Below are 15,042 nucleotides of genomic sequence, written 5' to 3'. Positions count from 1 at the left end.
TTAGAACGTCTTAAAGGTTTCAAGAATTAGAAAAAGTAAAATTATGGTTGATGTAATTGGCAGTCTTAATTCAATAACCATTGTTTACGTTGCTAAATTGCGAACTCTCTAGAAGCATTTATTTACTTTAAGTCACTTGAATAAACAGCATTAAGTCACTGGAATAAACCGCATTAAGTCACTTGAATAAACAGCATTAAGTCACTTGAATAAACCGCTTCTCGATCACAAGTGAAACAACTACAACAACAACAACAACTTTCAAAAATTCATGATACGCCGGCGATTAAGTAATAAGTAAGTACTACATTTGATTACTGTACTATAAATCCTAAGTAAAGTGCTTACTACTACACTGCCACATTTAAGTACTATACCCTTTAGGTACTAACAACCCTTAAGTACTACAAATTTTAAAAGTTTTCTTAGACCTTCTTCAAAACTTATGATTTTTTTTTAGGTAAAAGTAGGAACGTTTGTGCGATGTTCTATTTTATAAAATTAACAACTTACTGAAAAAATCAATGTTGATTTAGAGATAATTTCCAAAACTAACGACCTTTAAGTACTATCGACCCTTAATTACCACAACTTTTGAAAGATTTTTTTAGACCTTCTCCAAACTTAAGATTTTTTTAAAGATCAAGGTAGGAACGTTTGTGTGATGCTTTATTTTCTAAAATTATCAACTTATTGAAAAAATCACTCTTGATTTAGGAGATAATTTCCAAAAAATAGGGACGTAAGGATATATGAATCTATTGATATGAAGAATCCGGCACCGCGACATTTCGCCGAGGACAATTAGTAGCAGAACTTTTGGTTGCAGACATTTCGCCGCAAGGTCATCTCGCTGCGCGACATTTCGTCGTGGGACGTTTCGTCGGCAGGACATCAAGCCGCGAGACAACTCGTTGGGAGGCTCTATCGACGCCGAGAGATTTAGCCTCGAGGCTCATTCAACGAAACGATTTTCTTTTAAAAGACATACTTTTTATTAGCCGGAATAAATAAAACATAAGAAACTAAAAAAATTTTCAGGAAACCAAGAAAATACGAGATTTAAGAAACCAAAAAATAACTTACATAACTTTAAATAACCTAAGAAATCTGAGAATAACTTTGACCCTAAAAAACCTAAGAAAACCTAAAAAGCCTCAGAATATCCCAAGAAACCTAACACACCTAAAAATCAAAGAAATTCAAGAAACCTAAGAACCTAAGAACACGTATGAAAAATTACAAGAAGCCCCTAAGAACTGAGAGCGTCCTATTCTTTTACGGCGAAGTGTCCGCGATCAGACGTCTTGCGCGAAAATGTCACAAAGTTACAATTTCGCAATGCAAATTGTCCCAAACCGAAGTGTCCAGCGCCTGACTGTTCTGCGGTAGACGATATCGTTCGAGTGATCAGCAAGGTGTAATCTTAAGTGGTGCTAGTACATAATTGTAAAAATAAAATTCGAACAAATCGGTTTCCGGATTCAGGGTGTGAATTCGGCCTATACAAAAATAATGATCGGTATTACGCGCGTCCCCCCCCCCACGGTCTGGAGATCTCTGTAACCAAAAACTTTTGAAGAAATCTGATACCACAGTTAGATCGGCGGTGGTTTTTGAATACGTCCGATTCGAATCGTGCCGGCACGATGCCGAACACGATCAACCCAGGTTCAAGGTGATCCTGAAACTTAGAAAAATTTTGCCTGGATACAATACGTGACTTACATTATTAATTACGCAAATTAAACGGAACAAACTGGACTTATATTCGTACAACACCAACCATAAAATAAGTAATCACAAGTATAACCTATCGATTTTCGTTGTCGGCACATTTGTCATAAATGGTAGGTCTTAACCATACGGACATCGGGCTGTTCGATTTTGGCGGGACCACTCTTCTAATGAACTGCTAAAAGCAAAGAGCCTCATTTCTTATTTTAAGGTGTCCACCGGTTTATGATTTAAAGTGTTACCTGACCAGCGAGCAAAATCGCTTATTGACTGAGTCAGTTACGGAGCTACCTCCGACTGCTGTCCAGTGGGCAAAACCACTAACTGGGCAAAGGCCATCAATATGACGTTTAAAATGTTGTGTAAAAATGTAGAACGTTTAAATTGTGGTGCAAGTCCAAGTTAAATACTCACGTTTTAGAACTGTAGTCCAAAGTCGAGCTTGAGCGCGGGCTGATTCGGCCATACTTGTACGCACTGCCGCAACGTCATGCTCCCGGCTGACGGTAGCAAATTGCGGGATTTGTATGTGCTACTAGCTACCGGAATCCCCTAGTATGTTAATATGTGTTTCGTTCGTAAATTAAAGAGAGCCTGGCCCGTAATTGGATTTTTTATGGTCATACTCTCATAGTTCTAATTTAATGCAAGAAAATATTGCTTCTCTAACTGGTACGCAACATGCGCAACCTCATGTCGATATGATATTGTCTAAACTGTATTACCAAGCCAAGTTTGTTTCTTATGAAGTACAAGCCAGTCAACGAGATGCAAACCATGCAACATTGAAATCCGAAAAGCGATGTCTTCAGGTCATGAATTTACGATGTTACCGTAAATTTGCTAAATTAAAATGTCTGAAACTATCTTTGCGTTTTATGGGGTAGTCTACTAAGATTGTGTGGTCGAATGGTAATCGAATGTATCATGAATATTATGAACTTGCCGACGACTAACGAGGCATTCGTTAGCACTTGTACCTGGCAAACATTCATGCCCACGTTGTCCCGTTAATTTGAATAAAACATTTCCTTCCTCACTGTTGATAATAATGTTGATGAATTGTCTGGCAGCACTGAAGTAGTCTAGGTAAACGGAATTTGTCTCGGGACCTTTCTGCGGTTGGTGTGATACGGGCTGCCGCTATAACAGGTCGGCGGTTTTTCTAACGACAGCCAATCGTCAAAGGAGTAAATAACAAGTGCAAAGTAAACGCGCATATCATTGGCAATTTCGATATTGTTGCCTGATTGGTTTAAAATCATTGTGAAACCACGATACAGTACGTACTCGCTACCCGAAAAGTATGTGCATATTTTGTTCAGGCCATAGCCAACATTATAATCACATTCCTACACTAACAGATATTGACACCAAATAAAATATTTCAAATTTACACATTAAAGAAGCAGCATAAGTTTTAAAGGTCATATTGCAAGCTTCCGGTCGCGCATTTAGTGCATATCCATAAACAGTAGCCAAATTGTTTTCCTCTAACAACAGCAGACTGAAAATTCTGCTTTAAGTACACCCTTAAATCAAGATTGGCTGTCACATTATAATATTGTCTCAAGAAAGAGTAATTATAATGTTAAATGCCCTGTTAGAAGACTTAGTACAAAAGCACTCGTATTCTTCGTGTAGTTACGACTCGTTCGTATTCAGTGAATTGATCTGATCATGATCGCTGCACCTTTCACCTCAGCATATCACTTATTTGTTTAGTTAAATGAATAAACCATGGCCGAAGATAATGCCATCTCTGCTACACCTTAATCCGCGGGTTCATCGGGGATCCCAGCCGACAGTTGTAAGCAGCAGCAAAATCAGCGCTATTCATGTACGGTCCCATCACACGGATTCGGAATGATGCGTGCGTTGCGTCGCTAAATTCTGGATTACTGGCGCACCATCCCTGAAAATAATAATTCCTGGTTTAGCCATGCGCCGTTTTAACGGTCCAAATAGTTAACCTGGGCTCCTGTTAACCAGAACAGTTGCTCCTCACTCAGGTCTTCTAAGCCCGGTAGTTTGATGCGGTATCCAGTGCGGCGCATAAAATTATGAAAAGCCTGCAGAAAAAAAGTTTCCTTGAGGACTATACATTTTATGCATTAGAATAAGAAATACGAAACTAACCAAGTAAGCAGCACGGTATCCACCGTTGTCGGCAGTGTTCTCGACCAGAGTGTGTCTGCCATCTACACTGTTGTTCTTCGTGCTAATATTGTTGTAGAAGTCCACCAAAGTGTAGTTTCTCGCGTTATAATTGTTTTGCGTCGTTTCGGTCCACCACTTGAGACGTTTCCCGTCTTTCTCAAATTCTTCCACTGTACACGAAATTTATAATTATGTGTTGGAACAAACGCCCTTTTAAAGGAAGTGACCGGTGTATCACACAATCTCCAAATTTGGTGTAAATGATTTGGATTGTCTACGAGCACTCGTTGACACTTTTTTCATTTTTGTTCCGTGACGTTGTATACCCAGAAGATTAGATATGGCGCGTTTCGTTTACATTTTAACCTACATTGCTTTACCTACATTATTGGTGGTCAAAATCTCTGTGTATTCTTTACGCGGCAGTTTGCGCGGCAGTTGGGTAAAAAGCGTGAGTCAACGGCGCGTAAACAAGCAAACGTGCTCATTCGTAAACAAGAATTTTGGGATGGGTTATCAGCTTACTCTTCCATGTAAGCGTTTCGCTTCGATATCGAAGCGCAACCATTACTTACCCAGACTTACACACATATGTCAGCCAGCAGAACTCTTTGCTTTAAACGTCTTGCCAACAACTGTGTACACCGGATTTGTATAATATTATATATTATGGACTGATATGTCGCTTGTTTAATTAATTACGGAATTACCAGTATATTATAATAGAGCACATATAACACGTCGGGTGTACCGTAAAGCTGTCCCGGCGCTAATTCCAAATTTCCTTGACACCATACCCACACCGTGCCATACCTTTGGAGGCAGCATTAGTGCTGAAACGGTGCAAAGCGACAACGAGTTGCTCTTGCTTGTGGATTGTCAGATACGGTATTAAATATGGAGTGATTTTCGATTAAAGATGCAATTTTAAAAAAAGCATCTCTGGACATTCGCAGTTCCTGGCGCAAACTGTCATCGTCTAAAGCCGGTAAAACATGTTCCAAAAAAACCTGCTTTTAGGAATTTTTTGCCGGCTTAAATACCGACGGCTTTGAAGACACACTTTAAATTTCAACATGAGCTCAACATCCTCGTCTTCTGATTCAAGCGGAATATCAGAATCACTATCGCTGATGCTGTAGGAATCGCTTTCTAATAAGGCTTACTCCGATTCATCACTGATTAACTCTTCGATCTTTAAACTGATAATCCTTTTGTCGCATAAATTAAGAAATTTTTGCCGTTTAGATGGTGGGGCCATTGCAGAAATCACAACAGTTACAAGTTTATACACGTGTAATTAATTTTTGAACTCCTCGCAGATAAAGAACACCTGCATTATGGCTGGCGCAGCGATGTCTTGCTTATGCCGTCGCATGATGCAGGCTAGCTCGTGTGGCGCCGCATTTGGAATTAAACGTAACTGTGTTGTTTCCTTTTCGGTGGTCAGTTTCCTTCCTGGCACGCAAACATACTCGTCTTATCATTTGTTGACAGTTTTTTGGCTGATTCATCGGGTTGGTTTTACTTGTTCTGGCCTTTACCCGACACGCATCGATTACACAGAAGATTTTGACCACCCATATTAACTTATAACTAACAATAGCTTACGCAAGCTTATGCGAACTTATGCATACTCACGTTATTAACATTCACTTGACAGTTTGTCACGTACTCTACTAATTCACACTAGTAAAACCTGCTCTAACAACCTTTTACGTTTAGTAACAGCGTTTCACGCGCACTTGCAATGCTTACACTATATGTTCCCAAGTTTTTCCATAAACGATACGTGCCATAAGTGTAGATGATTTGTATGCATTGGCGTGAAAGAAATTTGTGCAGACAACATTCAGCCGGAAAATTACAGCTGTAAAAAATCTTCACTAGTCCAAACGCAACCATTTGTATAAAAAGTCTAGTTAGCAATCGATCTTCGAATTCTGCGTAAAAACGCACATTAGCTTGAGGCTGACTTTTACGCTGAACCAGGTCTCCACCATTTTTCAGATTATGTTTTAATGTCCGCACACAATATGGGCTAAATCCCAGTCTGCGGCAACAGACATGCCATAAAGCCCGTCATCAAATCGAAAACAAGAAACCCAAATCCCAAATAACTTCGAAAATGGTTGCAGTTTATTCTGGCATTTTAAAACAAGGTGAAAAACTGGTTCAGTGCAAACGGAATTGGTGTTAATGTGCGTAATCGTGCACATTTTGACAAAGATCGGTCTACAATGAGACTATAGGAACACCTGAGATTTAAACTTATTGAAATTTTTCGATAACCATAAATCTCCAACTGGTTAGTGCGCGCAAACGCTTCTCGCGCCCATCCTGCTACAGAATGCCATGAAAAAATGCAAAAAAAGTTTTCGGTGTGCGAAAATTAAAATTTTCGTGCTTGAACAATTTCCAGGTAACTTCCCTTAAGAAATCTGTACTCGCCTTCAATATCGAAAACATGAGTGAACTCGTGGCCGATGGTAGCACCCAAGCGAGCGTAGTTAAGAATGTCCAAGCCGCTTGAGTAAAACAAAGGTGGTTGTAAAAGGGGCGCCGGAATAACTGCAAAGCGGACCATCTAAGTTGATTGTCTTGCTTGATATTTTGTTTGGTCAATTAACTTTCGACAAAGGAAGAAGAAATGAAGAAGAAATCAGAAATGAGAACTAAAAACCGCAACAGATGAAAAATTATGAACATGTAAAGGCTATGGGAAAATATCGTAACCTATAATTAGAACAAGTACTTCTACTGATTGAAAAAGCGAAATAAAAATGTGAACCAATGTGTTACTGTTGACTTCAAAATCTGTGAAAATCAAAAACCTTACACTTATCAACCGAAGTATCCGTATACATTGCAGTTATGGCAAAAACAGATTCAAAAATAAGCAGCAAGCAATATACCAATATAATTTCTGTCCGAATACATCTTGGCATCACGCAATATGAGATCAACCGGAAAAAACGGATCATTGCGGGCGTTGCGCCGGCAGAGTTGTTGCACGTTGATCCAACTATTGCTTTTATCGATACTGCGCAATGTGTCGAAGAAAGAAATTTCCACATGGATCTGGGAACACCATAGCATTCGGCCGAGCGCTTTTCATGCTAATTGTAGCTACATTATGCCGTTCAATATTATCTCGAAGCACTTCGCAATGGAAACGCTTTCGTTATATGAATGACCATATCCCCGCTTTCGATGTTCGAAGATCTCACTGAAGGATTCTGGTTTTTCTTTCAGTTTACCCATCTTGAAAGGGTTTCGAAGATTGAGATGTGTCAAGAGACTTAAGGGGATCACTAGCAGCAGAAAGCGGTTTAGGGAAAACGGGACTGGCTTGAAAACGATGGAAAGACATATGTTTGCACGACTTTGACTGAACGCAGAGAGGATTTACTTACACAAGTCCCGCGCTGAAAGTCTGAATCTGATGCTGATTCTGAATGCTAAAAGTCTGAGTCTGAATATTGAAACTCTGATTCTGATTACTGAAATTCTGAATCTGAATAAGAAAACTTAGAATCTGGCCGGTGATGACCAAAGTCTCTATAATAAAACCATAATAATTAATTAATTATGGTTATCTCGAATGCTTCAGTTAAAAATTAACTGAAGCATGCGAGCGAGTCTACAGCGTACATGGATTTTATTATTATAAAACTGTAATTCAGACAATCCAGTAGCGATAATCATAAGAGACAATAAAAGCGGCGGTAACAAATCTGTAGAAGTACAGACGAGTATTTGTGCTGCAGATCTCAATGTACAGTACTGTAACGCTTGCCGCTAGAGATATCCTATGGTACCACAGAGTATATTTATTGCAGAATGCAGATGTTGTTCTTGATTTGTTTCTTCCAACGGTTGGAAGAAACGTCTATGTCTGGGCAAGGTTAGTCTATGCCAGACCTGGCTATGTTTCTCTTTATTGTCACAATCGTTGCTGAAATGTTTCGAGCGAGACTTTTGATGTGTCAGTTCTAAATATTTTGCTTAATATTACTGTGATTGCAGAACGTCTTAAAAAACTTAGAGGGTGAAGTAAGGTATTTTTCTCACAGAATGCACCACATTCCTCTATGTTTCAGCTTTTCTGCTTCCATAAATTCAAGACTCTGCATGAATAAAAAGCGAAATTGATGGCTTTCCCTGATAATCGGGGATACCTATAAACTTTTGGTTGCAACGACAAATTTTTTCATGCATTCTGCCGTCCTGTTGCTGAGAAGCTTCCCCTGTCTGTGACATACATAGTCGCAGCACAAATACTCGCATTGTACTCTGTACTTCCATAGATTTGTTACCGCCGTTTTTATTGTTTCTTATGTTTATCGCTACTGGATAGTCTGAATTGTAGTTTTATAATAGCAGAATCCATGTACGCTGTAGACTCACCCGCACGCTTCGGTTTACTATGGCTTTACCAGAGACTTCGGTCATCACCGGCCGGATTCTGCGTTTTCTTATTCAGATTCAGAATTTCAGTATTCAAAATTCCAGTAATCAGAATCAGAGTTTCAGTATTCAGACTCAGACTTTTAGCATTCAGAACCAGAATCAGACTCAGACTTTCAGCGCAGGCCCTTACACAACGGTGTGACGCGCTCCTCTCTGACCTGTGTCTAGAACGAGCTATTCTTCAAACAAAGAAAACACTTCGAAACCAAAAGTTGAATGAGAAAGTTTCTTTGTTTATGAAGCAACATACATTGTTCTGCGTGATTCTCTCTAAAAAGCTTATATACCGAAACACGGCGTGAGAAAAGTCTCAAATTTTCAAATTAAACAATAAAAACACTTTTTGAAAGTGTTTTTTGCAGTTATTTGGAGTGCAATCTGTTGTGCAACAGAGGAGTTTCGGTATAAAGCTTTCTAGGGGAAAACACGCAGAACAATGTATTGCCTCATAAACAAAGAAACTTTCTCATTAAACTTTTGGTATCAAAGTTTTTTCTTTGTTTGATGAATAGCTCGGTCTAGACACAGGTCAGAGAGGATCACGTCACACCATTGTGTAGCTAAATCCTCTCTGAGTTAAGTCAAAGCTGGGAAAACACGTATCTGGCCATCGTTTTCAAGCAGTTCCCGTTTTCCCAAACCCGCTTTCTGCTGCTGGTGGTTCCCTTAAGGGAAATGGCCTGGTACATGGTGTTAAAAGAGGGATGCATGCACCAAAACTTTCGCTTCCGCGCATTCGGAATCATTTTCTGTAAAACTTTATGTCATACTAAAGCTAAATGATTTGTTGTATACATTGTTCTGAAAACCGACTGCCCCGCGCAACATCCGGTTGCCGAGTTATGGCGTACTAAAATGGGTGAAAAGTTTAAATGTGATGTGGTCTACCAAAAGTTTTGTCAATACCCGATCTTCTTGAAACTTCGCTACAAAAGACGTATCGCCAACAAGTCGAAGGTTATCCAATATCCGAGCCACATCATTTTTTTCCGATTTTAAAATGAATTTTTAAAGTTACGGGAAAATGCTATGGCTCAAGTATCAGATCACTTTCGACTTTTTGGCCAAATGCCTTTTATGGTAAAGTTTCAAGAAGATCGGGTAATAACCAGACTTTTGGCACACAACTAAGCATTTAAAGCTTTCATCATTTTAGTACGCCATAACTCGGCAACCGGATGCTGCGCACTGCGCAGGCATACGGTCTTCAGAACAATGTAAAAAATCCTTTAGCTTTAGAATGATATAATTATTACAAAAACGTGATTCAGAGTGCGCGAAAGCGAAAGTTTTAGTGTATGTATCCCATTTTTGGAGCTATTTACAGGGTTATTTTCCTTAAGAAACTAACCTTGTCATAGAGGTCATCTATGATGGTCCAGTTGTCCAGGAACACTTTGGGGTAACAGATATTCAGCAGTGTATGGTTCAGCTTGTCCATTGCGGCTTCCTTCGTTTCTATATCCATCCAAGGCGTTTCGAGAAGGACTGCATCGCGAACCGCGTTTTCAATTTCGGCCGTCAGGACCTTCGCCTGTTGGACATCAATAACCGTTGATTATTTAACCTTCTGATTACCTGATTTTCGACTGGACGCCGCATCTTGAAAGAATTAGATCTTGAAGTATTTTTCTTCGTAATAAAATATCTGTGCACCTTTTGGACGGCATTACTCGCTGTGTAGGTCTTGAAGTACATTCCCGAGACGGTCAGTGGCATGGCCGCTTTTACGAGCCCCACGCAGGTGCCTTTCCCTCGATATACAGTGTGGTAGTGATAGATGGCGGTCCACCACAACCAATCAGCCAGTGTCACCAGTCCTGCATCCCCGTCAAATTCTAACTGCGCCATCTTCCGATCCAGATTGTGGAGATACTCAAGCTGAACCGGGACGGCAAACTGCGTAGCGGTCGTAGCTCGAAATTTTACCGAAAGAGCTTTAAGCATAGCGTTAAACAGGGGCAAGAACCTTGCAAAAAATTGCGAACGGAATGGCGGTTTAGAAAGATCGCCGAAGGTTAAGCGCCTTCGAAAGTACACAGGTGTTGCTGGCCCCTAAAAAAATTAATCTTTTTAAATATTAAGAAAGTAAAAACAAGCACTGAGAAAAAATCACAAAATGGAAGACGAGAGATTTTTGTAACACAGCTCGCACCGTCGCCAGCATAACATCAAACATAAGGGCTTTCTCCAATCGTTTTTCAACTTCAGACCATTGCACACTTGCATTGGCTGCTTTTAATAAACGCAGCACAATCGGTGCCCATTTTTTCATCAACTGCGCCGTTCCATCGCGAACAGTGGGCGTCAAATGGGCAGTGGTCAGTGCATCCCATCCCCACCGCACCCAAAGACGGCCTGGAATTGTAAAGAACAGGATATTCTCATTGCTAGAAAACTCGTTTCTTGATACGGTAAGATCGCTGAAGGTCCGAATGTTGTTCTGCTGCAGGCGGACAAAAGCGTCTTCCAGACGAAAAGCGGACACATTGCTATGGTCTTTCAAAAGCGACCATCCACCTAACAGGTCCTCGACAGCGCGTGCAAGAGTGCGGTCTTCGAATGGCCGTTCTGTCGACAAGCAAAAATTTAATATTGTTCAACATTCCACTTTTTCAGCATTACAGGTGCTTTCGCTCAAGCCAAATGCTAATGCTCGTTATATAACAAGCATTTGCATTTGTTTCGAGTGCATTTTTTCTTACCGATGCGCATATACGTAAGTAGTAAAATGCAAAACAAACATGAAAGTATATGTTGCAGCGGTGATTAAGCACCAGATTACCGTAGCGAAACCCTGCAGTTATAAGATTGTTTTGAAGTTCAGACAATTGACACAAATCGTTCGTTGTACAAGGACGTTCGCAATTTAAATATACTGGTGTGAGGCGATGGCTGCCCTGCGTCCACCTTCGTGACGCTACGGGAGTGCTTCGTTGCACTACTCCGTGGGGAATTGCCGTCTGTGGCGTGTCTCTCTTGTGACTGGTTGACGGCTACAGCCGTTCATTATGTTCACTGTGTGTAGCTATTTTAGCATTGCCGAGAGCAGATGGAATTTGGCTCTCTAAGCGGTGTGAACGTCAGTGTGTTTTGGTTCTCAATCGAAGACGCTAATAAAGTGTTCCATGCTATCTGGATGCCGTGCGTTGTGCATTTATCCATATTCCCGTAGCATCTCACACTACACAGAGTCCTGTCAGTCTGGGCTTCTGTCCTGGACTCATATCCAGTCCACGGTAATACTGGCTTACAGATAACTGGCATACCCACCCATGTGTTTCGTTCTGCGACTGAACCATTTACTCGTTAACGCGTCCGATCACTTCGGCAGCGTTACATTTCGGCCGCATGCGATCACTTCGGCCAGCGTTCATTTCGGCAACAGGACATTTGGCCATCTTAAATTCCCCAAGTTTTCCTATTTTTCATTATATTGCTTCGGTTTTCTCAAATTTCTTAGGTTTCCTTAGGTTTCTTAGGTTATTCTTAGGTTTCTGAGGTTTTCTTAAATTTTCTTAGTTTTCTTAGGCCGAGGGGAACCTGTGAGGCCGAAATGTAACGCGGCCGAAGTGATCGGACGCGAGTTTTGTTAGGTTTTCTTGGGGTATTCTTGGGTTATGCTTTGGCTTTCTTAAAATTTCTTAGGTTATTTTTAGATTAAACTCAAGTTACCTATTCTTAGTTTATCTGGTACCATCCAAACGTTGTTGCGTCGAAAGTAACGTTTTCTTGCCGATATTAGACCAAAATAAGCGTCGGCCGAAATGAACTGCGGCCGAAGTGAACGGCGGTGGAAGTAATGGCGGCCGAAAAAGTTTGGCCGAAATGAACACGGCCGAAATAAAAACGGCCGAAGTGATCGGTAGCCACTTGTTAAATACAGTCCGTTTCCTGTTTTTAGTTCAGAGGCAAATATAAGGAGTGTGGCGCATACACATCCTTACAGAGAATGACAATGCTTTGGCTCTGTGCGAAATTCCTTACAGTACGTTTGAAAAAAAAATTAAGAAACGGACTGTATATTGTATAATGTCGGCAGGCGCAGCAAACGCCTTGCGAAGATGCTTTAACGTTCAAGGGTACTTTACAGCAATTTTAAATCGGTTGTCCGATTTATACCATGCGTCTGGTTGAAGCACTGTTTGTATAAGTCGACTGCTTTTTTTTCCGTGGGGTTGCTGTAATTTCCACTGTCAAAGAGTTCTAAATAAAGCAAAAATTTCAATAAGATACAGACATGATAGTGATATACAGTATACGTAAAATTTAGCATTCCTTGATGCATTTTAATTTGGTATTTAACTGAAAGCTCTATAATGTGTCTGAAAAAATAGGCACCATGCAAAAAATTTTTAGACCGGAGCACAGCGAACATTCTATTATTCAACAAAAATTGGAATTTGTCTGTTTATAAACCTGTCTGTCCGTCTCGGAAGTGGACGATAACGTCTCTATTACGCAATATTTTTCTTATCCCGCACTTATTTAATACGTCATTAGTTTTTTATCTCATAAGTCATTGTTTCGTCAGGATCTCTTTATCATTTATCGCTCTTATTACGCTCTCATGCACGCTACCGAGGCCGAGTAGATCAACACACCAATTTGCAAATTCCGCGAACAGTGGGACAATTGCGCTCGAAGGGAAAGTGAGCTAAACACGGAGACAAACCGAAAAAGTTAACGCAAACAGGAAAAACATCAGCCGTCTACGAGCGCTTAAAAGAAACCAGGAGACAAACAGTGGCAGCTAAGTCGAAAGGTCGAAAGGGGTAGTCTACAGCGCGTGGTGTCTCGTGCAGCAAAATCCGCAGAAATGCGGGTACTAGCTGAACGAGCGCAGAATGCGCGCATCTGATCAGCGTATCGAAAACTATCGAAGCTTAGGGTACGACGAATGGGCCGCGGAAGCCGGAGCGCTCCGACAAGCGCACAGGTACTGCAAAACTTATTCAACAGTATAGTGTATCTGAGCAATGCAGTTTTGTCCTTTGAGTCGGTTCTTAGGCTTTGCTATTAGTTCCGCTAGAATTTAGCGTCTCAGAAAACTTGCTCTAACGATCTACAGTCTACGGCTCTTGCTCAGCCCAAATGTAACTAAATTTAAGAACATGTAAATTGTGAAGGCAGCGGCTCCTGCCAGGTGCGATAAAAAAACTTCGTGTACGGATAGTGTCATTATGCCTCATCATTACGCAACTTTGCCTTCGCTCAAGTGTCTGTTGTCCTACCGTAACAGACAAAAAAATTACGCTTCAACGAATCAAGGAAGAGCATTCAACCGCATAAAAAAAGTTACTGAACTTCTGAACATGTTGTGCGTCTGGCTAAGCGTCAACATTGTGTGCGCTGGTGAAAATGCAACGACACCTCAAGTATGCGGTAAAAATATATAATGAGCTACCTGCAGCTGTTCACGCTGTGCTCCGGTCTAACAATGCACGCTAAAGTGCATTTTCGTAGTTATGTTTAGGATTATTGAATACTAGTAAGAACACACATTCCCGTAGCACCTTGAAGTTGTTTGGAAATCGTGGGAACTGGCACGTCACGGCCCAGAGCACTGCTGCTATTCCAACGGTTGCATGCGTGAGCGTAGAAATCCACACACGGATCAACGCTTTCGTCCCTGCTAGAGACGATTACCCAGGCTAAAAAAACACAAGCCAAGCAAATTGATGAACCCAAAAAAAACAACGAAAACCAAAAACTAAGAACACCAAAAAAAGTGGGTCGGGAAAATTTACGGCGGACGTTTTGGACGGTTTAGGAGCGAAAGCGTCCACCGGATGTCTCAGACGTCCGGACTTTTTGGACGGTTACAAACGTCTACATAACATCACCGTAGTGACTGACCTTGACATAATTTTGATACAAAACAAATATTTTAATCGGAATTCGACGTAAAATAAAGCAAAGCAGAAAGCTGTTCCGGAGCAATTTATGTTGGATGAAGCTGCTTTCTGCTCTCATTGAATTTGACGGATGTGCTACATACCGACTTGTTGGCAAAGATCCGACGTGCAAACCGGGGTCGGTAACCGCGACTTCCCGGTAGCTTGTACAACTTTAGCAGCAGTGACTAGAAATCCTACCACATCCATAAGTATCATCGCGCGCCCGCTTTAAAATGAACTTAAGTTCCGTTAAGATCTCTGAAATATATTCACTGATTATCCTTCATAGAAACGAACGTTTGTATTAAATAAAGGAAGCAGTCTTATAAACATCCGTCACACTCTCAAAACACTGATTCTGGTTCTCCACACTGATTCTTCGAAGAATAAAGCATTAGCAATCCAGCAAGTGCTGAAACGTTGAAAGCACTTGTTTGCCCTAGGGGATTATTCAGTTGGCAAAAATCTTTGATCTGTAATTAAACGCTGCGTCTTTAACAAATATTGCCAGCGGCAAATCCGGCAAACAGGTATTTATACAATCGTCTACAGATGTAGCATGCCTGAGACTGCATGTGATTACGTAGTGCTATGCGGATTCAGGAGGCGGTCGTAATTAGTGTCGTGGTGGAAGGAATTGGTTCGGGATCAACCCCGGATAATTACAAGTTCAATACGAATTATGAGTATCAATGTCGCTAGCCTCTTTAAAAGTAGTGAAATCTATAGCAATCCGGGGTCTCCTGATGTCTTTGCAAGTTAGGTCATTAAC

General features: G+C 40.8%; 1 protein-coding gene across 2 annotated transcripts; it reads right to left on the bottom strand.

Annotated features, from left to right (window-relative positions):
• Positions 1–3,062: 3,062 nt before the first annotated feature.
• On the bottom strand, positions 3,063–14,633 carry LOC129594576 (endothelin-converting enzyme 1-like). Of its 2 annotated transcripts, XM_055491312.1 has the most exons (11): positions 14,372–14,633; positions 13,887–14,024; positions 12,493–12,576; positions 10,526–10,941; positions 10,027–10,425; positions 9,722–9,904; positions 6,813–6,978; positions 6,349–6,468; positions 3,877–4,067; positions 3,711–3,809; positions 3,063–3,652 (listed from the first exon to the last, which is right to left on the bottom strand). In XM_055491312.1, the coding sequence occupies exons 1-11, from the start codon at positions 14,484–14,486 to the stop codon at positions 3,503–3,505; spliced, it is 2,061 nt and encodes a 686-aa protein (XP_055347287.1). In that variant the 5' UTR covers positions 14,487–14,633; the 3' UTR covers positions 3,063–3,502. The 2 variants fall into 2 exon arrangements, with proteins under 2 accessions (XP_055347287.1, XP_055347288.1); XM_055491313.1 differs by lacking the exons at positions 12,493–12,576; positions 13,887–14,024.
• Between the last annotated feature and the right edge of the window lie 409 nt (positions 14,634–15,042).

Source organism: Paramacrobiotus metropolitanus, unplaced genomic scaffold (genome assembly GCF_019649055.1).
Source record: "Paramacrobiotus metropolitanus isolate TYO unplaced genomic scaffold, Prichtersi_v1.0 Parri_scaffold0000069, whole genome shotgun sequence".
Classification (NCBI taxonomy): domain Eukaryota; kingdom Metazoa; phylum Tardigrada; class Eutardigrada; order Parachela; family Macrobiotidae; genus Paramacrobiotus; species Paramacrobiotus metropolitanus.
The sequence above is the reverse complement of the archived record's forward strand: the minus strand, read 5'-3'. Positions and strand labels throughout refer to the sequence as shown.

Bases quoted from the DNA above. Each gene is read 5' to 3' on its own strand.
- LOC129594576 (XM_055491312.1), bottom strand. From the start codon at position 14,486: ATGATACTTATGGATGTGGTAGGATTTCTAGTCACTGCTGCTAAAGTT. The intron at 12,577-13,886 runs GTGCTACGGGAA...TGCTTTATTTAG, and splicing joins GATTTCCAAACAACTTCAAG to AACTCTTTGACAGTGGAAAT. The intron at 3,653-3,710 runs GTTAACTATTTG...TATTATTTTCAG, and splicing joins TCTGGTTAACAGGAGCCCAG to GGATGGTGCGCCAGTAATCC.